The sequence below is a fragment of the Ailuropoda melanoleuca genome, chromosome 7 (genome assembly GCF_002007445.2).
Source record: "Ailuropoda melanoleuca isolate Jingjing chromosome 7, ASM200744v2, whole genome shotgun sequence".
Lineage (NCBI taxonomy): Eukaryota > Metazoa > Chordata > Mammalia > Carnivora > Ursidae > Ailuropoda > Ailuropoda melanoleuca.
Genome location: NC_048224.1, coordinates 47,376,658 through 47,394,004, shown reverse-complemented (window position 1 = coordinate 47,394,004; position 17,347 = coordinate 47,376,658). Strand labels below are relative to the sequence as shown.

Here is a 17,347-nt window from a genome sequence, read left to right as displayed (position 1 = left end):
GCCTTGACCGTTCTGTCTCCTGAACATCTCTCGGCCGTCTCTTCTCCTTTAGCTCCACTGCTCTAGCTCTGGCTCCTGTCCCTCGCAGAATGAGCTCACACAGTGCCCCCCACCCCACCCCAAGTTCACCCACCGCCAGTCAGGCCCCCACCCTCAGCCTGATTATTCCTCCTAGACTATGGCTCTGATCACATTACACACAGCCTTGTCTCCAAGGCCTCCACAAGTCAGTGCAACAGATTTTGAGGCCCTTTTCAAAAGTGTGAGTCCAATCTACTTTTCCAGACTCACCTTTCACTGTTCCCATCCAACTGTCCAGCCCCACAAGGCTACTCACCACAGCTCAACCAATTCCCCCCTTCCACATATTTCCTCCCTTCTAAAAGCCCGCCCCTTGAGGGCTAAGCGCTAACTTCATGACTGTGTGTGAAGCTTTCTCTCCTGAACTTCCCCATGCGAGGAATCCCTAACACTTCTCTACAACAGAGCACACAGGTCAAGTCTGTAGTCACGTGCATGCCACTGTTGTAATTACACTGGTGTACCGGTCCACACCAGCACATGAGCTCTTTGAGAGCAAGTGCTAGACCATTCCTCATGGCACCCCACCCCACCCAGCACCTGACCTGGATTTCAGTGAACACGGAATGAAATGTTGGCTAAAATCAAATGAAATCCAGGTGCCCAGTTTTCTGCCAGCCTCTGCACAGTTTTATACCCATTTCCAACAGGCACTCTGGGCTCGTCACCTTATCCCCCTGCAGGATCCTCTCTCAGGGACCCACAACATACCACCTGAGCATGAATGGGCAATGGCAATATTCCTGAGAAGGCCCTATTTTCATCTCAAATATTAAAAACACTCGAGAACTTCAATGCGTGTCTGGCTTAGCCTAGACACGTTGTTCTCGACGCCTTCTTCACAAATTGAGAGACGAGAACATTGTCGCATTTCCTTCGAGAAAATTCAGTATACACTCCCAGCATCACAGACTCCTACTTTTGATGATGATGGTGGTGGCATAAAGTACCAATAGCCTCGTCTTTTGAAAGGATCAGTCATGCTGCTGATGTAATCATTCTGATGAGAAACTTCACGTCGAAGTTCAGCAATTTCTTCCAAAACATTTTCAAAGCTTCCTTTGTTATCTGCAAAGGAAAGCCATTCTGTGAAATTGGGCATGAGATCATCTATCTCCCTCCCCTCTCAAAAAGTGATGCCATGGCGGCCAATGACCTTGATCAGCTCCTCAAAGCTGACTTTTCAGCCTGTTCCACGGTAATAAGTTTTTGCTAACCCTTAAAAAGGACAGACATAACCCTCTGTTGTTCATTTATAAAGTGAGCCAGAGAAAGAAAACAGATTCGTAAACATTATTTTTTTTCGAAAATTCAAAAATCTCTTGTCTCACTGTAATAAAGTTTCTCAACACTTCATTTACATAAAGTGTTTTTTAAATTCTTTGTTTTTATTCATTAAGCTAATTATCACAGCTCTGTGAACCAAGCATGGAATTATCTATCTCAGTTCAATAAATCTGCTAAGGCGAAAACAAACAGGATCATCTTTTTTTTATTTTTTATTTTTTTTTAAAGATTTTATTTATTTATTCGACAGAGATAGAGACAGCCAGTGAGAGAGGGAACACAAACAGGGGGAGTGGAAGAGGAAGAAGCAGGCTCATAGCAGAAGAGCCTGACATGGGGCTCGATCACATAACGCCGGGATCACGCCCTGAGCCGAAGGCAGATGCTTAACTGCTGTGCCACCCAGGCGCCCCGGATCATTTTTTTTTTTTTAACATGATTTGATTTTAGAACAACTGTTTTTAAAACCACTACCCAAATCAAAGCCCAATATTTTACCAGCCCCAGTGAGGTCAAGTAAATTCCGCAGCCTTGCGATCTCTGTCCTTTGTCTCTCCATTGTCTCATTCAGTTTCTCCATCTCCAGCACCTGTGAGTTTGCTCCTCCAGTGCCAACATCTACTTTCTCCATCTCATTTCGAAACTATTAAAAAATCACATACACAAAGTTGCCCACAAATACTTTTTCCCAGATGCACTTATCCTTGCAACTTGATTTAGTCTTCTAGAACTTTTACCCATGCTTTACTCATGAGGATGCCACATCACTCCTTGTATTGAAACCGCACTCTACCTGGCACGCAGTAGAGGACCAAGTGCTGACGAGCCACTCATTACACTTCCAAATTCTCTGAGCGGTCACCTCCACTACTTTTGTCTTTTAGGAACTGATACAGGCCCAATAAGGAGGAGATCTCAGAATCCCAGTACTGACCTGCTCCCCTCTATCTCTGAGAAGGTTCTGCAGGAGTTCGATCTCTGCTTCTGCTCGGGTCAGATCCCTGGCCGCTTGTGCTGCCTTTCTGCTGCACTTCTCTGTCTCCTGCAGCTCCTGCTGGGACAGAGGTAGGAGAAAGGCAGCACTGCGATCATTCGCTGTCTTCTTCATTCTCTCTTCCTCTCAGACTGACTCCTCTGTTTTTGTCCTATCGCCAGCCTGGCTACGCCATGGGCATGTGGCACCGGGTCCCACCCTGTCCTGTGCTGTTCCCATCACTTGGCAGCCTGCTCACCCCCTCCACGGGGCCAGGTGGGCAAGGGGCTGCATCAGAAAGAGCAAGAGCTAACTTTTTCTTCACTATTCTCCAGTCTTCCACAACTGGTGTCTCTCTGGACTCTCATCATTAGATTTTCTCTCCTATGATCTATTGTCTTAATCTCATGAGCATCTGCCCCTTTTAAACTGTTACAGATAGCATTTCAGTCAGAAGGCAGAACAGCCCGAGAGGTCACATATTATCTGACTGCACAGAGGAGAAGTCTGGGGTTCAGAAGGATGAGATGGCCAGCCTTTCAGCTGTGTACGCACAGCCATCTCCCTAGGCAGAGCTCTACACTTGGAGGTGGGGAGAGTACGTCTCATTTGGTGGTTCCTGTCAGGGCTCAGGAGAGGGCAGGACCCATGGCAGGGCTGTGACGGGAGAAATACAGTCCTTAGGTCTGAAGGGAGACAGACAACTTTACAGTGGTTTCTAAGATAACCAAAGTCTCTAACAAAAGAACAATGATACAAGTGGCTATGTGTTTGGGTAGCAGTGCCGGTGGAAGCTTGCTCTAGACACGTGGACCCACCTCTGCACGCTCCTGGTTAATTTTCATCACAGTTCCATGAAGGGACTTGAGCTGGTCTTTGGCGATGGTGAGCTCAGCTGTGGCTAGCTTGTCGGAGGCGGCCACGGCTTTCTTTAGTTTCTTCAATTCTCTATCTAAACCAAGAAACTGTTCCTGAGACTTGGCATCTTCCAGTTTCTTCTAAAATAAAAGAAACGTTAATTGAACAGATGAACCACTCGGCAGCAATGAATTAAGACACAAGCTCCATGAGGGCAGGGGCTCTGTTCACAGCTACCTGGCCCGTGCCTACAGTGATAATACCCGGTACGAAGTAGGTGCTCCATACATATTCACTGACGAAATGAATAAATAAAATCAACGCAAAGCTGTATGGTAAATTTAGAATGAAATCAGTCTTCTTAGTCAAGAACCTTAGTGATCATAGATTTACCCATTCACTGGAAAAACCATTTCCTGGCACCATCACCAAGTGATGGACTAGCCCCTTGTGATTGCCGCATCAGGCACTGGGATATGGTGGTAAATAAAGCAGACTGGGCTACTGCCCTCAAGGAGCTTATGAGCGACACTCAGACAAATATACAACCAAAATGTAGTTAGTAGATATCAAGGGACAGAACAGGGTACTGTTTGAGAAAACAGCAGGAGAGACGGAGATTGGTGGGTAGGGGGCAGTCAGAGAGAAGGGTGGAGGAACATGGGCCAGGAGACAAAATGGCATGTGGGAAGGCCAGGAGAACTGGGCATTTTTGAGGAACTGAAAGGAGCCTGGTGAGAACAGGAGTGAGCTAAAAGAGGCAGATCATGCTAGGCCTCATAGACTTAAGAATTTGGGTCTTTTTCGTAAAAACAACAGAAGTTCCTGGAGAGGGGAGAAATGGCTGGGGCGGCGGGGCAGGGACTAACAAAAGCCAATGCACGTTTTTGAAAGAGCCTGGTGGTGGCTCGGTGGAGCAGGGTCACCAGTGGGACTGGGAGATCTGTCAGGTGGCCATACCAGTTATTCAGAAGAGAGATGATGGCTGGATGGGGGTGGTGGCATCAGAGAAGAGAAAAGGAACTATATTCCAGATATATCTGAGGGGCAGACAAAACAGGACTTGGGAACTGAAAGGTTCTCCATCAAGTATGAAGCAAGTCATTCACTGATGCTGGGAGAAGGGAGAATCAGGTGTGGGGAGTGACAAAGTATGAAACAGTGGAGCGTGGGAGAGGGAACTGATTAGAGAAAAGGATAATACTGCCTGTCTGAGGTTGATGACCAAGAGATTATAATGATGCCACTAGGCCTGGGTGGGTGATATTTTTCTGCAGGAATACTCAGCATGGGTTTCAGCCCAAAGAAAGCATACAGCTGCAGTTCTGTCAGGCAAGCGAGACAGAAGAAAAGGACAAGGGATTTGAAGACATTTGCAAAAACGGCTAGAGTGGGGAACCATGGAATTTAGGTCAGGCGATGATGAGCAAGGTAGACAGGAAAGCCTAACAGACAGAAAAGGTGGGACTTGTGCCCTGGAGTTGTCAATGAGGCTGAAAAATTATCAGTGTGGGGTGCAGTGGAGAGAGTTATGACCAGCGTGGGCTGCTTCAGCTCGGGATCTCAGAGGTGATGGGTGCAATTTCTGAACTGGACAAGGTCGAGGACGTGACGATGGGAGGGGATGGTTGAGGTGGGATGGAGGAGCAAAAAGAGAGGCCGGCGTGTTAGAAAGGAAGATGAGGAGTTAAAAAGTAATTTCCCATGGATGTGTCCAATTGGGCAAGGGGTTTCTGAGGAGGCAAACTCATGCCATCAGCACTGAAGCCCTGAGGTCCCTCCTCACATGCCAGCTCTCTCGTTTTCATCTACCGCGGCACCCTGGCTCAGGCCCGGGATTCAATCACATGCATCCCGGTCTCCCCTGGGTCCAGTCCACCTCTGGGCCAGCAACGCTCCCAGAGGCCACTGTGGATCAGGCCCCAAGCAGAGTGCCTGCTCTCGGGGTGGCAGGACCCAGGTGTGAGGACACAGGTATCATGCTTTATGGTCTTTCCCACCTTTTTCTCTAACTCCCGGAGTTGGGCCAGAATTCTCTCCTTCTCTTCATCAGCTTCCTGAAGTTGGAGATCTGTAAGGCCTTGGATTTCCTCCATACTTTTTAGATTTTCTTGCAAATAGTGAATTTCATTCTCCAACTGCTGGATTCTTGCTTCGTGCTGCCTCTTATCAAAACTAATCTGTGAGGAAATCAAGTTTCAAAGATGATTTTTAAGCAAAATAAAAACTTTATAGAGAATCACATTTCATTTTACTAAAGAGTGTAATGAAATTTTGTAGTAATGAATTACAGGGTATGGTTTTATCTTGAATGTTTTCTAGGATCCATTTTAATGTTTGCATCATCATTAAAAGAATTACATCCAAAAACTCAGATTCTAGCTCGACACTACACTCTGGCACCGTAGTATTGTTTACCTACATGCTCAGAAACATTTCTTTTTCACTTGCTTCCAAAACAAGGAAAACACAGCCACAAAGATGCCTGACTGACATCAGTAACCATATTCAGGGTTGAATTTCAGTCACAGGCAGTTTGACTTGTTTAGAGTGAAAATAACAGTAAGTATCCTGTATTTACATGAGAAGGAAGCACTGCAATTTGGTGAAAACCTGAGTATTGGCCAAACACTTCCCTCCACCTGCCTCTCTCGCCCTTTCCTTACCTGCGCTTCCAGGGCCCTCTCGCAGGCCTGCCTGAACTCTTCTTGTCCGCTCGCCAGTTTCTCCTGCTGCAGAGCCATTTCTTCCTGGAGTTTTCTCTCTCTCACCTGTGCTTCCTCTCTTTCCCACTGGGAGCGTGCAAGGATTTCATTGAACTGTTTCTGCAAATCAGCAAGACTTTTCCCCAAGACATCTGAAGAAGTATGGATTCTGGTAAGGGAGAAAAAAAGATGGTATAAATGGGACCTTTTAGGTCTCATGTGGGAGGCTGGGTGCAAACGTGCTGGTAGCAGAGCGGGAGCAGAGAGAGCTGCCTGGAACAGCGTTGGTGTCGGTCAGCACCTCAGCACCTCCCGAGCGCAAATCACTGTTTATTCCATTGACTGCTGTCACTCCGAAAATACAGGCTCCTAGAAGGCTAAGCATGTTTGCTCAAAGAATAAATGTCTTTTCATGTATTTAATTTAGCCTTGGTTTTCATATTTATTTTCTATTTAAAATTCATAATATGGCTCTACTTCCAGACCATATGCAATGAATTTTCAAGAGAGTTACTCTTAAAACTTCTGCTTTTTAAATTAAATAATACCAAACTGTATGAAAGATTTAAAATGTAAAAAAATCAGTGACAGGCAGTTTGAATGAAGCAATCCTGTGTCTCGATCACACAAATATGACATAGGAACACTTACAAAAGAAATCAGCCATTAACAGAACTGGGAAGGCGAGTCAATACGAACCTGATGTTCATAACTCAGTAATCTCAATATCTGGAGGTCCTGAATTTTCATTACCTCATTTCCCCAGCTCCTGACTTCAGTCTTTTCCTTAGTTCATCCACACGAGCTGCCACCTCTCCTGGATCAATCAAACCATCAACCACATGGTTAAGGTGACTCTGGAAATCTTTAAGTTGCTGTTTTAATAGGTCATTGTCATCCTATGGACGATAGTGAAATGGGGAGGTAAAAGTTACCAAAACAAAATTTAAAATACACACATACCCATACACAGACCGTAGTACTTGTCATATGATAGTTCTATTCAACTTCCTTTACGATTCTTTAAAAATGCTTTCTGTTTGGGCTGACAATATCTGAATCTACTGATAAATCTAAAGTCACAAAAGACAGAACCAGGCATTACAATGTTTCCTGAGGTGATACAAAAATAAGTACCTATGAACACTACCTAGGAATGTCTTCTTGTTGAAAAGTAACTAACTTGAATCTAAATAAGCCTCCACCTGTAACTGAAGAACATATTAATCAAGGGGCGCCTGGGTGGCACAGCGGTTAAGCGTCTGCCTTCGGCTCAGGGCGTGATCCAGGCGTTATGGGATCGAGCCCCAACACATCAGGCTCTTCCGCTATGAGCCTGCTTCTTCCTCTCCCACTCCCCCTGCTTGTGTTCCCTCTCTCGCTGGCTGTCTCCATCTCTGTCGAATAAATAAATAAAATCTTAAAAAAAAAAAAAAAAAAGAACATATTAATCAAGACCAGAAAAGATGCAACCAGCAAAATCTAGAATATAGGAAACTATACAGGACAAAGACCTGGTTTTCTTTAAAATATAACAAAGAGGGAAAGAAGGAAGAAACCTATAGACTAGAACAGACTTAAGAATCAAGTCAACCAAATGCAATGTGTGCACTTTATTTGGATCCTGATTCCAACCAACACTTATAAAAACTGAGAGATTAGGGTTGCGGGAGTGGGTCCCGCACTGGGCTCCACACTGAGTGTGAAAGCTGCTTAAGATTCTCTCTCTCCCTCTCCCTGACCACCCCACTCACACTCTCTTTCTCTCTCTCTTTCTGAAACAAAACAAAATCAAACTGTGTGAGACAATTTGAAAATTTACATATGATAAGGCATTTGCTATTAGGGAATTACTATAATTTTAAAATATAAAGTGGTATTTTTTAAAAACCCTTTGTATAGGGGTGTGTGGGTGGCTCAGTCGTTAAGTGTCTGCCTTCGGCTCAGGTCATGATCCCAGAATCCTGGGATCGAGCCCGGCGTCAGGCTCCCTGCTCAGCGGGAAGCCTGCTTCTTCCTCTCCCACTCCCCCTGCTTGTGTTCCATCTCTCACTGTGTCTCTCTCTGTCAAATAAATAAAACCTTTAAAAAAAATTTAAAAAATAAACCTTTTGTATAGTATTTACAGACAAAATAAGATTTTCAGATTTTATTAGAGAGAGAGAGAGCATGAGTGGGGGGAAGGGCAGAGGCAAAGGGAGAAGCAGACTTCCCGATGGGCAGGGAGCCTGACGCGTGCAATGCGGCGCTGGATCCCAGGATCCCAGGATCATGACCTGAGCCACCCAAGCACCACAAGATTTTCAGATGTATTTCAAAATAATTCAGTGTGTGAGGGGTGTGTTACGGCAGGCATTACAAATGAGGTAAAGCTGGCCACGTGCTGATAACTGGTAAAGATGGGTAATACGTACATAAGGATTCATTTTTTTTTTTTTTTTTAAAGATTTTATTTATTTATTCGACAGAGATAGAGACAGCCAGCGAGAGAGGGAACACAAGCAGGGGGAGTGGGAGAGGAAGAAGCAGGCTCATAGCAGAGGAGCCTGACGTGGGGCTCGATCCCGGAACGCCGGGATCACGCCCTGAGCCGAAGGCAGACGCTTAACCGCTGTGCCACCCAGGCGCCCCAAGGATTCATTTTTGTATTCTACTTTTGTATGTGTTTGAAATGTCCATAATTCAAACTTAAAGAAACAAAACCAAAAAACACTTTGCCATGATACTCCGTCTGCCAAGCAACTAAAAATAAAACCTCTAATAGCTTATAATTCTCTGTGGGAGTATTTGTGACATGCCAGTCTATTATTAACAAACACAAATATCCCAAGAATTCACACTTCGCCTCTTTCAAGTAAAAAGAAATGCTAAAATCACCTTGAATTGTAAAGAAAAACAGTTCTGCATCCTAAGGTGTTGCCTGTATTCCCCTGAATGCCTATATTCCACCGGAGTAATTAATTTCCTTCAAACTCAGCGAAATACTCTTAACTAAAACGGAGAATTCAGAATTGCAATGAACATGTTAACTGCCTATGCCATCTGGAGCCTGTGATCTGCAAACTGTCCTGCTCACTGCCCTGAGGTGCCCAGATCTGTACCACTGTCTAATCTTGGCCATAAGTGATCCGACCCAGACAATCCGCTGACTAGACAGAAAACAAGTTCTCACTCTCTTCAAAATTGGACCAAGACCCAGGACATCAAGTCCGTAAGAGCAGGCCTTGTAAAGATATGTCAGCTCGGGGCTGGAGTCCATGGTGGGCAAATACAATGCCCACAGAGACAGAGAAGGAGAAATGAGAGAGCCACGTAGCTCCTGAAAGACTGACTGACAGAGCAGCTCTGTCTCCTTTCTGGAGCTTGTGTTAGCAGGCTTTAGTTCACTGCAGCTAAATGGTTTTCTGACAAAGACAATATGCAGAGTCAGATTAACCTGAACTCTGTATCAGGAGGTTAGTAGGCCAAGGACCTAGTTCCAAGTAAGGTAGTCTCACAGCATGGGCTAAGCACTCTGGAAAGCTGACTTCAGTTTCTAACTTGGAGGAGAAGGCCCCAAAAGAAGACATTTTAGTCCCTTTCTTTAAGAAATGTATACTAAAGTATTTATGGGTGAAATAAAGGTGTATGGATTTTCTTTTGAAGTATTCCAGCAAACAAAACATGTAGAATGACAGAACCAAGACTGGCAGAATGCTGATTATTTAAGTAGGGTAAACAAAAGGACAAGACTGTTCTGCTTTTGTGATTATTTGAAAATTTCCGTGGTAAAAATAAAAACCAGTAATCTATTGAACATCTGACACACAAGGCAAACAAGAATGGAAAATCCATACATCTTTTATGATACTTGCTTCAGAAATTAAGCTGATAGCAATAAAAATTAAATTCTAGGTTATTACGTTTCCTTAAACTTCAAGGAAAAAATATTCAAGGCATTGGAAGAGGAGAGAGAATTTGGGTGAGCTTATTAGTCTTATTTATCACAACCTCCCCCCAGCCCCCGCACGGAAGCCTTCCCTAAAACCATAGCATGTAACCAAGCATATAACACATACCACCTCAGCCAGCCAAGTGGCCGTTGGCCTCACAGACTGCAACCTGAGTGTTGATCCAGGTACTTGTTTGCTCAAACATCTGTGCTCTCTGAGAGCTTAATTATCTGGAAAGTCCTGTCCACCTGCTTCTCTGGCAGTCTGTTAGGCAGATTATTGTGACAGTGGCAGTAAAAATACTCTGCCAAAGCAAACCGCCACAGATGTAAAATGACTGCATTTTTTTTTTTTTAAGACTTAGTTATTTTATTTGAGAGAGAGAGAGAAAGCATGTGTGCGCACACACAAGCGGGGGAGAGGGGCAAAGGGAGAGGAGAAGCAGACTTCCCACTGAGTGGGGAGCCCGACATGATGTGGGGCTTGACCCCATAACCCCAGGGCTCAATCCCATGACCTCGAGATCATGACCTGAGCTGAAACCAAGAACAGGACTCTCAACTGACTGAGCCCCTCAGGCGCCCCATGACTGCATTTGTAGTAGCATCCTTTCTGAGGAGGGGACTGTGAAAACTGTTTACAGTTAAGAAGTTCTGCAACCCACTCTAGTTAAATTCCTGGATAATTACAAAGATATTTCAGTGGAAGAAGAATGCATCGATCTGATCCTTCTAGCTCAGTATGGTGACAAATCTGCTTCTCAGGGAAACGTCAGGTATTGCTTTCCCCTGTTCATTTATACAGCACTTGCTGTGTACTCCCGACACTGGCTCCACGAGAACACCACAAAGGATGCGTGTGTTGATAATCTTACAGCGAGGGGCTCACAAGGGAACAGAGGCTACGGTACTATCCCATCCAGAATCTTTCCTTTCTAATAATTCGAGTTGCTTACCACAGTCTGGAGCAGGTTAAGTGTCTGACTAAACACACTTAGGGTGTCCCAAGTAAGAATATATCCTGGACAGATATGTCTCTACCTGCAGCTGTTTGAGTTGTGTGCGGAGCTCACTATTTTCTTGGTCCTTCCCTTCTGAGAGCTGGGCTTTTCTGACGGCATTCTTGAGGGCTTGCTTTTCCTTCTCTAGTTCCGCTTGAAGGGCCGATTGTTCTAACTATTGCCATGGGAAGCAACGATAGGAAAACATAAACAGCAATGCTTTTTTTTCATGTAAAAGGCATAAATACATTCATATACATACACATTCCCTTGATAGCTATGGTTTTATAATAATGCGGTTTTATGTTTATATGTCGAAATTTCAAAGCCCAAGTTAATCTTTTTCATATGCCTCCTTCAACCATTAATACTTAACAATCAACATGAGAATCAGCTCAGCTCAGATATACCAAATTAGACTCTCAGGGGTGGGCCCAAGTACCTACCTTTAAAAGTTCTGTGAGTGATTCAACAGTTACTGCTTTTCCTTCCCTTAGCCCAATATTTCTCAAACTGTGGTCCTCAAATACCTGTACCAAATCACTTGGTGTGCTTGTTAATAATGCAGATGCCCAGGTTACATCCCAGCCTCAATGGGCCAGAAGCTTTGGCGGGGGTGGGGGGGATAGGAATCTGCATTTAATAAGCTTCACAAGTGATTTCATACAGCTAAAGTATACCAATTAGAGATCTGAAGATCAGAGAGAGATCTGTTAAGCTCCATATTCTCAATATATGGCTTGAAGACCAATTCTGGTAGTGTTCCTCCCAAGAAGGGGAATATCCCTCTTAATACCAAGTAAATCTGTGAAAAGGCCAGGCTGTTATAATATTTTTGTCAAGACTTACGAGGAAAAAAAAGGACAATGGGAACACAAAGGACAATAGACTTCAAGCTAGTAAAGGCTGGCTTGAAAAGAGAATTTATTTGAAATGAGATGCCATCTAGAAATTTTATTTATTATTTAGATCTGTATTTACTGTTATCTTAATTGTTTTCCCCCCAATTTCCTATTTTTTTATACTCTGATCTTATCAACTATAGTTTTGTAAAACTTGATACCCTTGAGAAATATAATCTTGACAATTGTCAGGTGGTCATTTGACATCTGATAAGGGATACAAACTAATTACTACAATAAGCATGACCTATTTTTATTTCCTTTTCTAATCACATGAATGTTATTTTATATACATTCCTGGGATTCAAACTATCTTATTTTTATTTCACTTTCATCCAATAAGTACATACTGACCCCTTTTATGTGCCAGGCACTGAGACAGAAACAGGCATATACAATCTAGGTATTCACTGTGCTCCGAGTCTAGCAGGAGAGATGGGCAATTTAAGCTGATCTAAAAATTTTAGATCTAAAAGTCTAAAATGCTTTGAGCACAGGCTACAGGAAAACTAAAATAGGATCCTGAACCTAGATTTCCAGCAGGCACAAGAGGGAGGGTCACGGTGGGCTTCCTAGAGAAGGATGCAGCACGTGTCAATTATAGCTAAACAAAATTAATTTTTAATTTGATAAAGAATATGCTGTAACGGGCCCCTGTCTGCCTCTCTTTCTCTCTCTTCCTCCTTCCTACTCTTCTTCTCGCTCCTGGCATCCAAGAGGCATACTTTCAGCACTTCAAATGCACTATGCTGCTTCTCCTCGCGTCAGCCTAGAACACTCATTCTTTACCCCTACCCTTTTCACCCCTGCTCCTTCTGCACAGCAAAATCCAACTCATCCTTTGAGTCTCAGGTGCGATATTTCTTTAAGGCTGTCTTCCCTAACCACACCTCTCCCGCTAGAGAATGCTATCCCTTTCTTTCTCCCACACCTGTCTCACTACTGGACTGCCAGCTCCACAAGGACAGTGACCGTGTCTGTGCTGTTCACTGCACCATCCACAGCGCCTGCCCTCAGTGGCCAGACAGTAAGTGGTTACTGGATGAATAATTATTTCTCTAATTTGCCAGTACAATCTAAACAAGTGGATACTTTATCCAACCAAAATAGAAAGTAGCAAAATAAAATATAACACTAACTTAAAAGAGGTCTCTTAACCTTGTTTTGAGAAAGAAAAACTAGAATTTATTGAATACCAACTGCTACGTGCTTTCATGCCCCATATTGCCCTTATCTTCACGATAACCCATTTTACAGACAAGGAGGCATTTCTCAGAGGCTCAAGAGCTATGAAGTGATTTGCATGCTCACACAGGGGCTCACAGGGGCAGTATTTGAACTCAGAACACCTGACTCCAAAAATGTACTCTTCCCATCATTCCACATATATTCTATTAAAAAATGGTTCATCTAACACTAAAGAAAGGCTGGTATGTTAAGGCCACAGGCCTTGCATTCTAGATGGCTCTATGCACCTACTCACCTGGCTGAACCTTCGAAGTTCTTCCAACTCCTCCCTCAGCTGGTTGGCTTCAGCATCCCGTACTTTCAGCTGAGCCTCTAGCTCAGCCTCATAGGCACTGAGATCTCCCTGGGTCTGCTGCAGGGACACATTCACCTCACGCTGCTCCTGGAGGGCACTCTCTAGTTCCGCGAGCTCCTGTAAGGGTGCAGTACGTTTATGGAACCCTCCCTGCTCTGCATACGCATCTGCAAGTCGTTGTAAGTAACTGGAGCACCGTGAACCAAATGGCCAGCCAATGCTGGCGTGGCACAGGAAGTTTTCATTAGCAATACGGGGAAGCTGCAGGCTGTGCATATCTAGGTTGGAAAACAAAATCCTGACTAAACGTAATCAGAAAAATCAGTGAGCTACCAACATGTTTTCCAAAGTAATCAGCTGTGGGAAACTTTAAACGTGTCTGAATACATAAGAAGAAAAGAGAGGGGGGATAAAATATAAGGCCTGTTTTCCATCAGACACTGGAATAAATGTTTTCATATTTATTCTTTCATCCTATCTTCACAGCAACTGTGTAAGGCACAGTATTATCCCCATTTTACAGAAGAGGAACTGGAAAATGGATATCTAAGTAAATTGCACAGGGCTGTGTAGCTTAAAAAAGATAGGACATGAACCCAGATCTGACTCCAAAACCCACACCCTTTCTATTAAACCACAGCACGTTCACTTATTAGAAGAATAAAATTGGATTAGCACTGTCTAATTTAATTAAGGATGATAGATGAACTTGAATGAGTGCTGACAAGAATATCAGTACGTATTGATTAGCATGCCACAGTTCTGATTCATTTTAGTTTGTCGGTTTTTTATGATTATTTCAGCTTTTATCTATTTATTTGGGATCATGAAGAATCTGATCAAACTATTCTAAATTAAAGAGGAGGATCCTGTGATGAGAACGTCTATAGAAGGGATTCTCAGCAGTGGTCCAAAAACCACTTGGCTTCTGAATTATTTGGGTTGCTTGTGCAAAATGCAAATTCCACTTATAATCAACAAACGTCCAGAATATATAAAGAATCCTAAAAATCAGACAATCCAATAGAAAAAGGGACACAAAATATGAAAAAGGAATTCACTGAAGAGGAAGCCTGAAAAGCAAATAAACAAAGGGAAGGTGCTCAATGTCTTCAGTAATCCAGGGAAAATGCAGTTATAAAACAAGATATGAGTTTACATGGAGCACAGAGGAATTATTTAAACAAATCATGAGAAAACAACAGACAAATTCAGAATGTGGGACACTCTACAGGCTGACTAGCCTGATCTCTACACCCACACCCACACCCACACACACAGCTACAAAAGACGCTCTTGGCACAAGTGGGAAAACTTGAATACAGTTCAGATATTAGATGACATTAGGGAATTACTATTAATTTTTCTAGGTATAATAATGGTATTGTTGTGATGGAGGAAAATGTCCTGATTTTTTAGAGATGTGTACTTAAGGGTTGATGTCTTGATGTTTGCAACTTTCAAATTACTCAAGGAGAAAAAAAAACAAATACAGCAAAATATTTTTTTAATCTAGGAGAACACATATTTACTGAACTATTAACATTCCCTATAAATGTACAATTTTCATAATAAAAAAATACCATTTCAAACTCAGCAGACTGGCAACACCAAGACTGACAAAATGTTAAATTTCCAGAATGTGATAATTATTCTGTGTTAGATACTCTATGTTAGAAAATGTCCCTGTTCCTAGGAAACACATGATGAAATATTTAGGAGCTAAGGAGGGTGATGTCTACAACTAATTCTTCAGTGGTTACAAATAATTTTATATAAAAACATGTAAAAACTATATAGGAAAGAGAAAACAAATATAGCAAAATATTAATTGATGACTGAATGCACGGTACAGTGTTATTTGTATTATTCTTGCAACTCTCCTGTAAATTTAAAATTATTTCAAAATAAAAGCTTAAAAAATAAAAGTCGGATAACACTAAGGTGTTGGCAGGGATGGGGTAGAGTGGTGGTGCTCACGTTGCTGGTTGAGTAGAAACTGACTGAATCCCTATGGATGGTAATTTGACTGTGTCTAGTGAAGCTGAGGGGGGCACATACCCTCTGACTTAAGAGTTTCAATCTTGAACATAGTCCCCGTGCTCAAGATGTGTGCAAGGATGTTACACTCAACACTGTAATAGCAAAAGACCAGAAGCCACCGAAATGTCCTCCACGAGAAGAATGAGTAACTAATAAATTTGTGGTGGTACCTATAATGGAATGCTATATACACTAATAAAAATAAGCAAACTAGAGCTATAAGTATGCATGCGTATAATTCCCCAAAAGAGAAACAGAAAGGAAGAAAAAAAGTGGCCAAAGAATATGCACTCTATGATATCTTTAATATAAATCTTAAAATTATGCAAAACAATGCTACCTATTGCTTGTGGATGGCTACATATATAATAAAAGAGGTGTGGGGAAATAACTATAATTTAAGATTCTGTTACCTCTATGCAGAGGGTTTCATATATATCTGCAATGTTTTATTTCTTAAGCTGAGTTGAGAGTACATGGTGTTAAACATAATTTTTGACATTTTTATCTGCCTGAGAATTTTCATAATATTAAATATATGAATTCAAACTTCCATAGCAAGTCCTACTGGGCATGAAATTTGGGAATCCAGGTTCTCATGCATGATAAATTTTGTCAAACAACTAAAATGTAAAACAGATCAAGTGAAATCTCCAAATGAATGGCAACTAGCCAGGTACGGAAGGGTATTGTTTAGAATACTGTGTCTTGTTTCGTAAAATAAAGTTAAAATTGTGAATAACAACAAGAATAAGACAAGTATGTTGTGCTTAATTTTGCACAAATAACAAAATACGAACACTTAATACAGCAACTGTAATAGCTAAATTGCGTATTTTTTAGAGTTCTTCGATAACAACACCCTTCAGGGATAAAAACTCAGAATAATCTTCCTTTTCTTAGTAGGGGAAAAATAATGATTCCTAGTGTTTCACAACTAAAGAGAAAAACACCATTAAATGGCCATTAATACTTTTTGTTACTTCCAATTACACAGTTGCTAACTTCTTTAACTTAATTTGGGCATCACCTACTTCTGAGGCTGAGGAAACAGGCAAGAAAGAAACAAATCATACCTTCCTCATATTTTCTGCATCTATGGCCACTATTTCCAGTTGGTCCCTCTCCTGCTCGACCTCACTCAATCTCTGCAGCAATGTCTCTTTCTCATCCTGTAGCTTTCTGCACTCACTCTGGGCCTGAGCGGCCTGGCTTTTGACAGTCTCCAGGTATTCTTGTAACCCACTGATGACACTTTCTAAATCCTTCTTCAGGGCTTCGTTTGCTGCTATTTGTCCTAAGCAAAATGGAAAAAGGCAAGGTGATAATGTATATAAGAAAATGCTTTCAAGATATATAATTACTGCATTTAGTCTCCTTAGTTGTTACTGGCTAAGAAAGAAATTCTAGGCTTTCAATGATTTTGTACCATCTTGTTTTTCCTTTTCAAGACATAATGATCTTTCTTCCCTCTATTATCCATAGTACAGTAGTATTAATTAATTAACAATAAAAATAGTATATTCAGTGGGCATTGCTTATAAAATGTTCAATTCAGGCTGTAAAAAGTTTAAAATAAAATAATGAAACTAAACTTTTCCAAATAAATTTCCAAATAAAATAATGAAAACTGTTCAACAGAACCATAAGTCCTTGCTGCTAGATACATAAAACAAAACCACTCAAAGTACAAGACTAATCCAAGACTGGCAGCATAAACGTGTAACTTGAAGACTTACAAAAAAACCCAAACCATGTATTGGGTACCTACTATGTGCCAGGCATTTTATAAACACCACCTCATTTAATCTTCCCAACAACTAATGATCGAGTTAGAAATAAGTCGTCCCAGGTCACACAGCTGATAATGGCAAAATGGGAACTGGGCTCTTTTTACCCCATCCCAGGCCCTTACCACTATGACCTATATTATCTTCCTCTTCCACTAGTACAGCAATGTCACAATCTAAATCTGCATTGCAAAGTGGATCCTAACGTTCTTTACACACTCTCCTTAGAACTA

General features: G+C 42.1%; 1 protein-coding gene across 1 annotated transcript in view; it reads right to left on the bottom strand.

Moving 5' to 3' along the window:
* CNTRL (centriolin) overlaps nt 1-17,347 on the bottom strand; it is a 79,015-nt gene that overhangs the window by 27,172 nt on the left and 34,496 nt on the right. Inside the window, 10 exon segments of the mRNA XM_034664436.1 lie at nt 1,001-1,149; nt 1,867-2,011; nt 2,303-2,419; nt 3,160-3,339; nt 5,200-5,379; nt 5,866-6,073; nt 6,658-6,803; nt 10,877-11,011; nt 13,222-13,398; nt 16,401-16,621. Coding sequence (XP_034520327.1) covers nt 1,001-1,149; nt 1,867-2,011; nt 2,303-2,419; nt 3,160-3,339; nt 5,200-5,379; nt 5,866-6,073; nt 6,658-6,803; nt 10,877-11,011; nt 13,222-13,398; nt 16,401-16,621 — 1,658 coding nt within the window.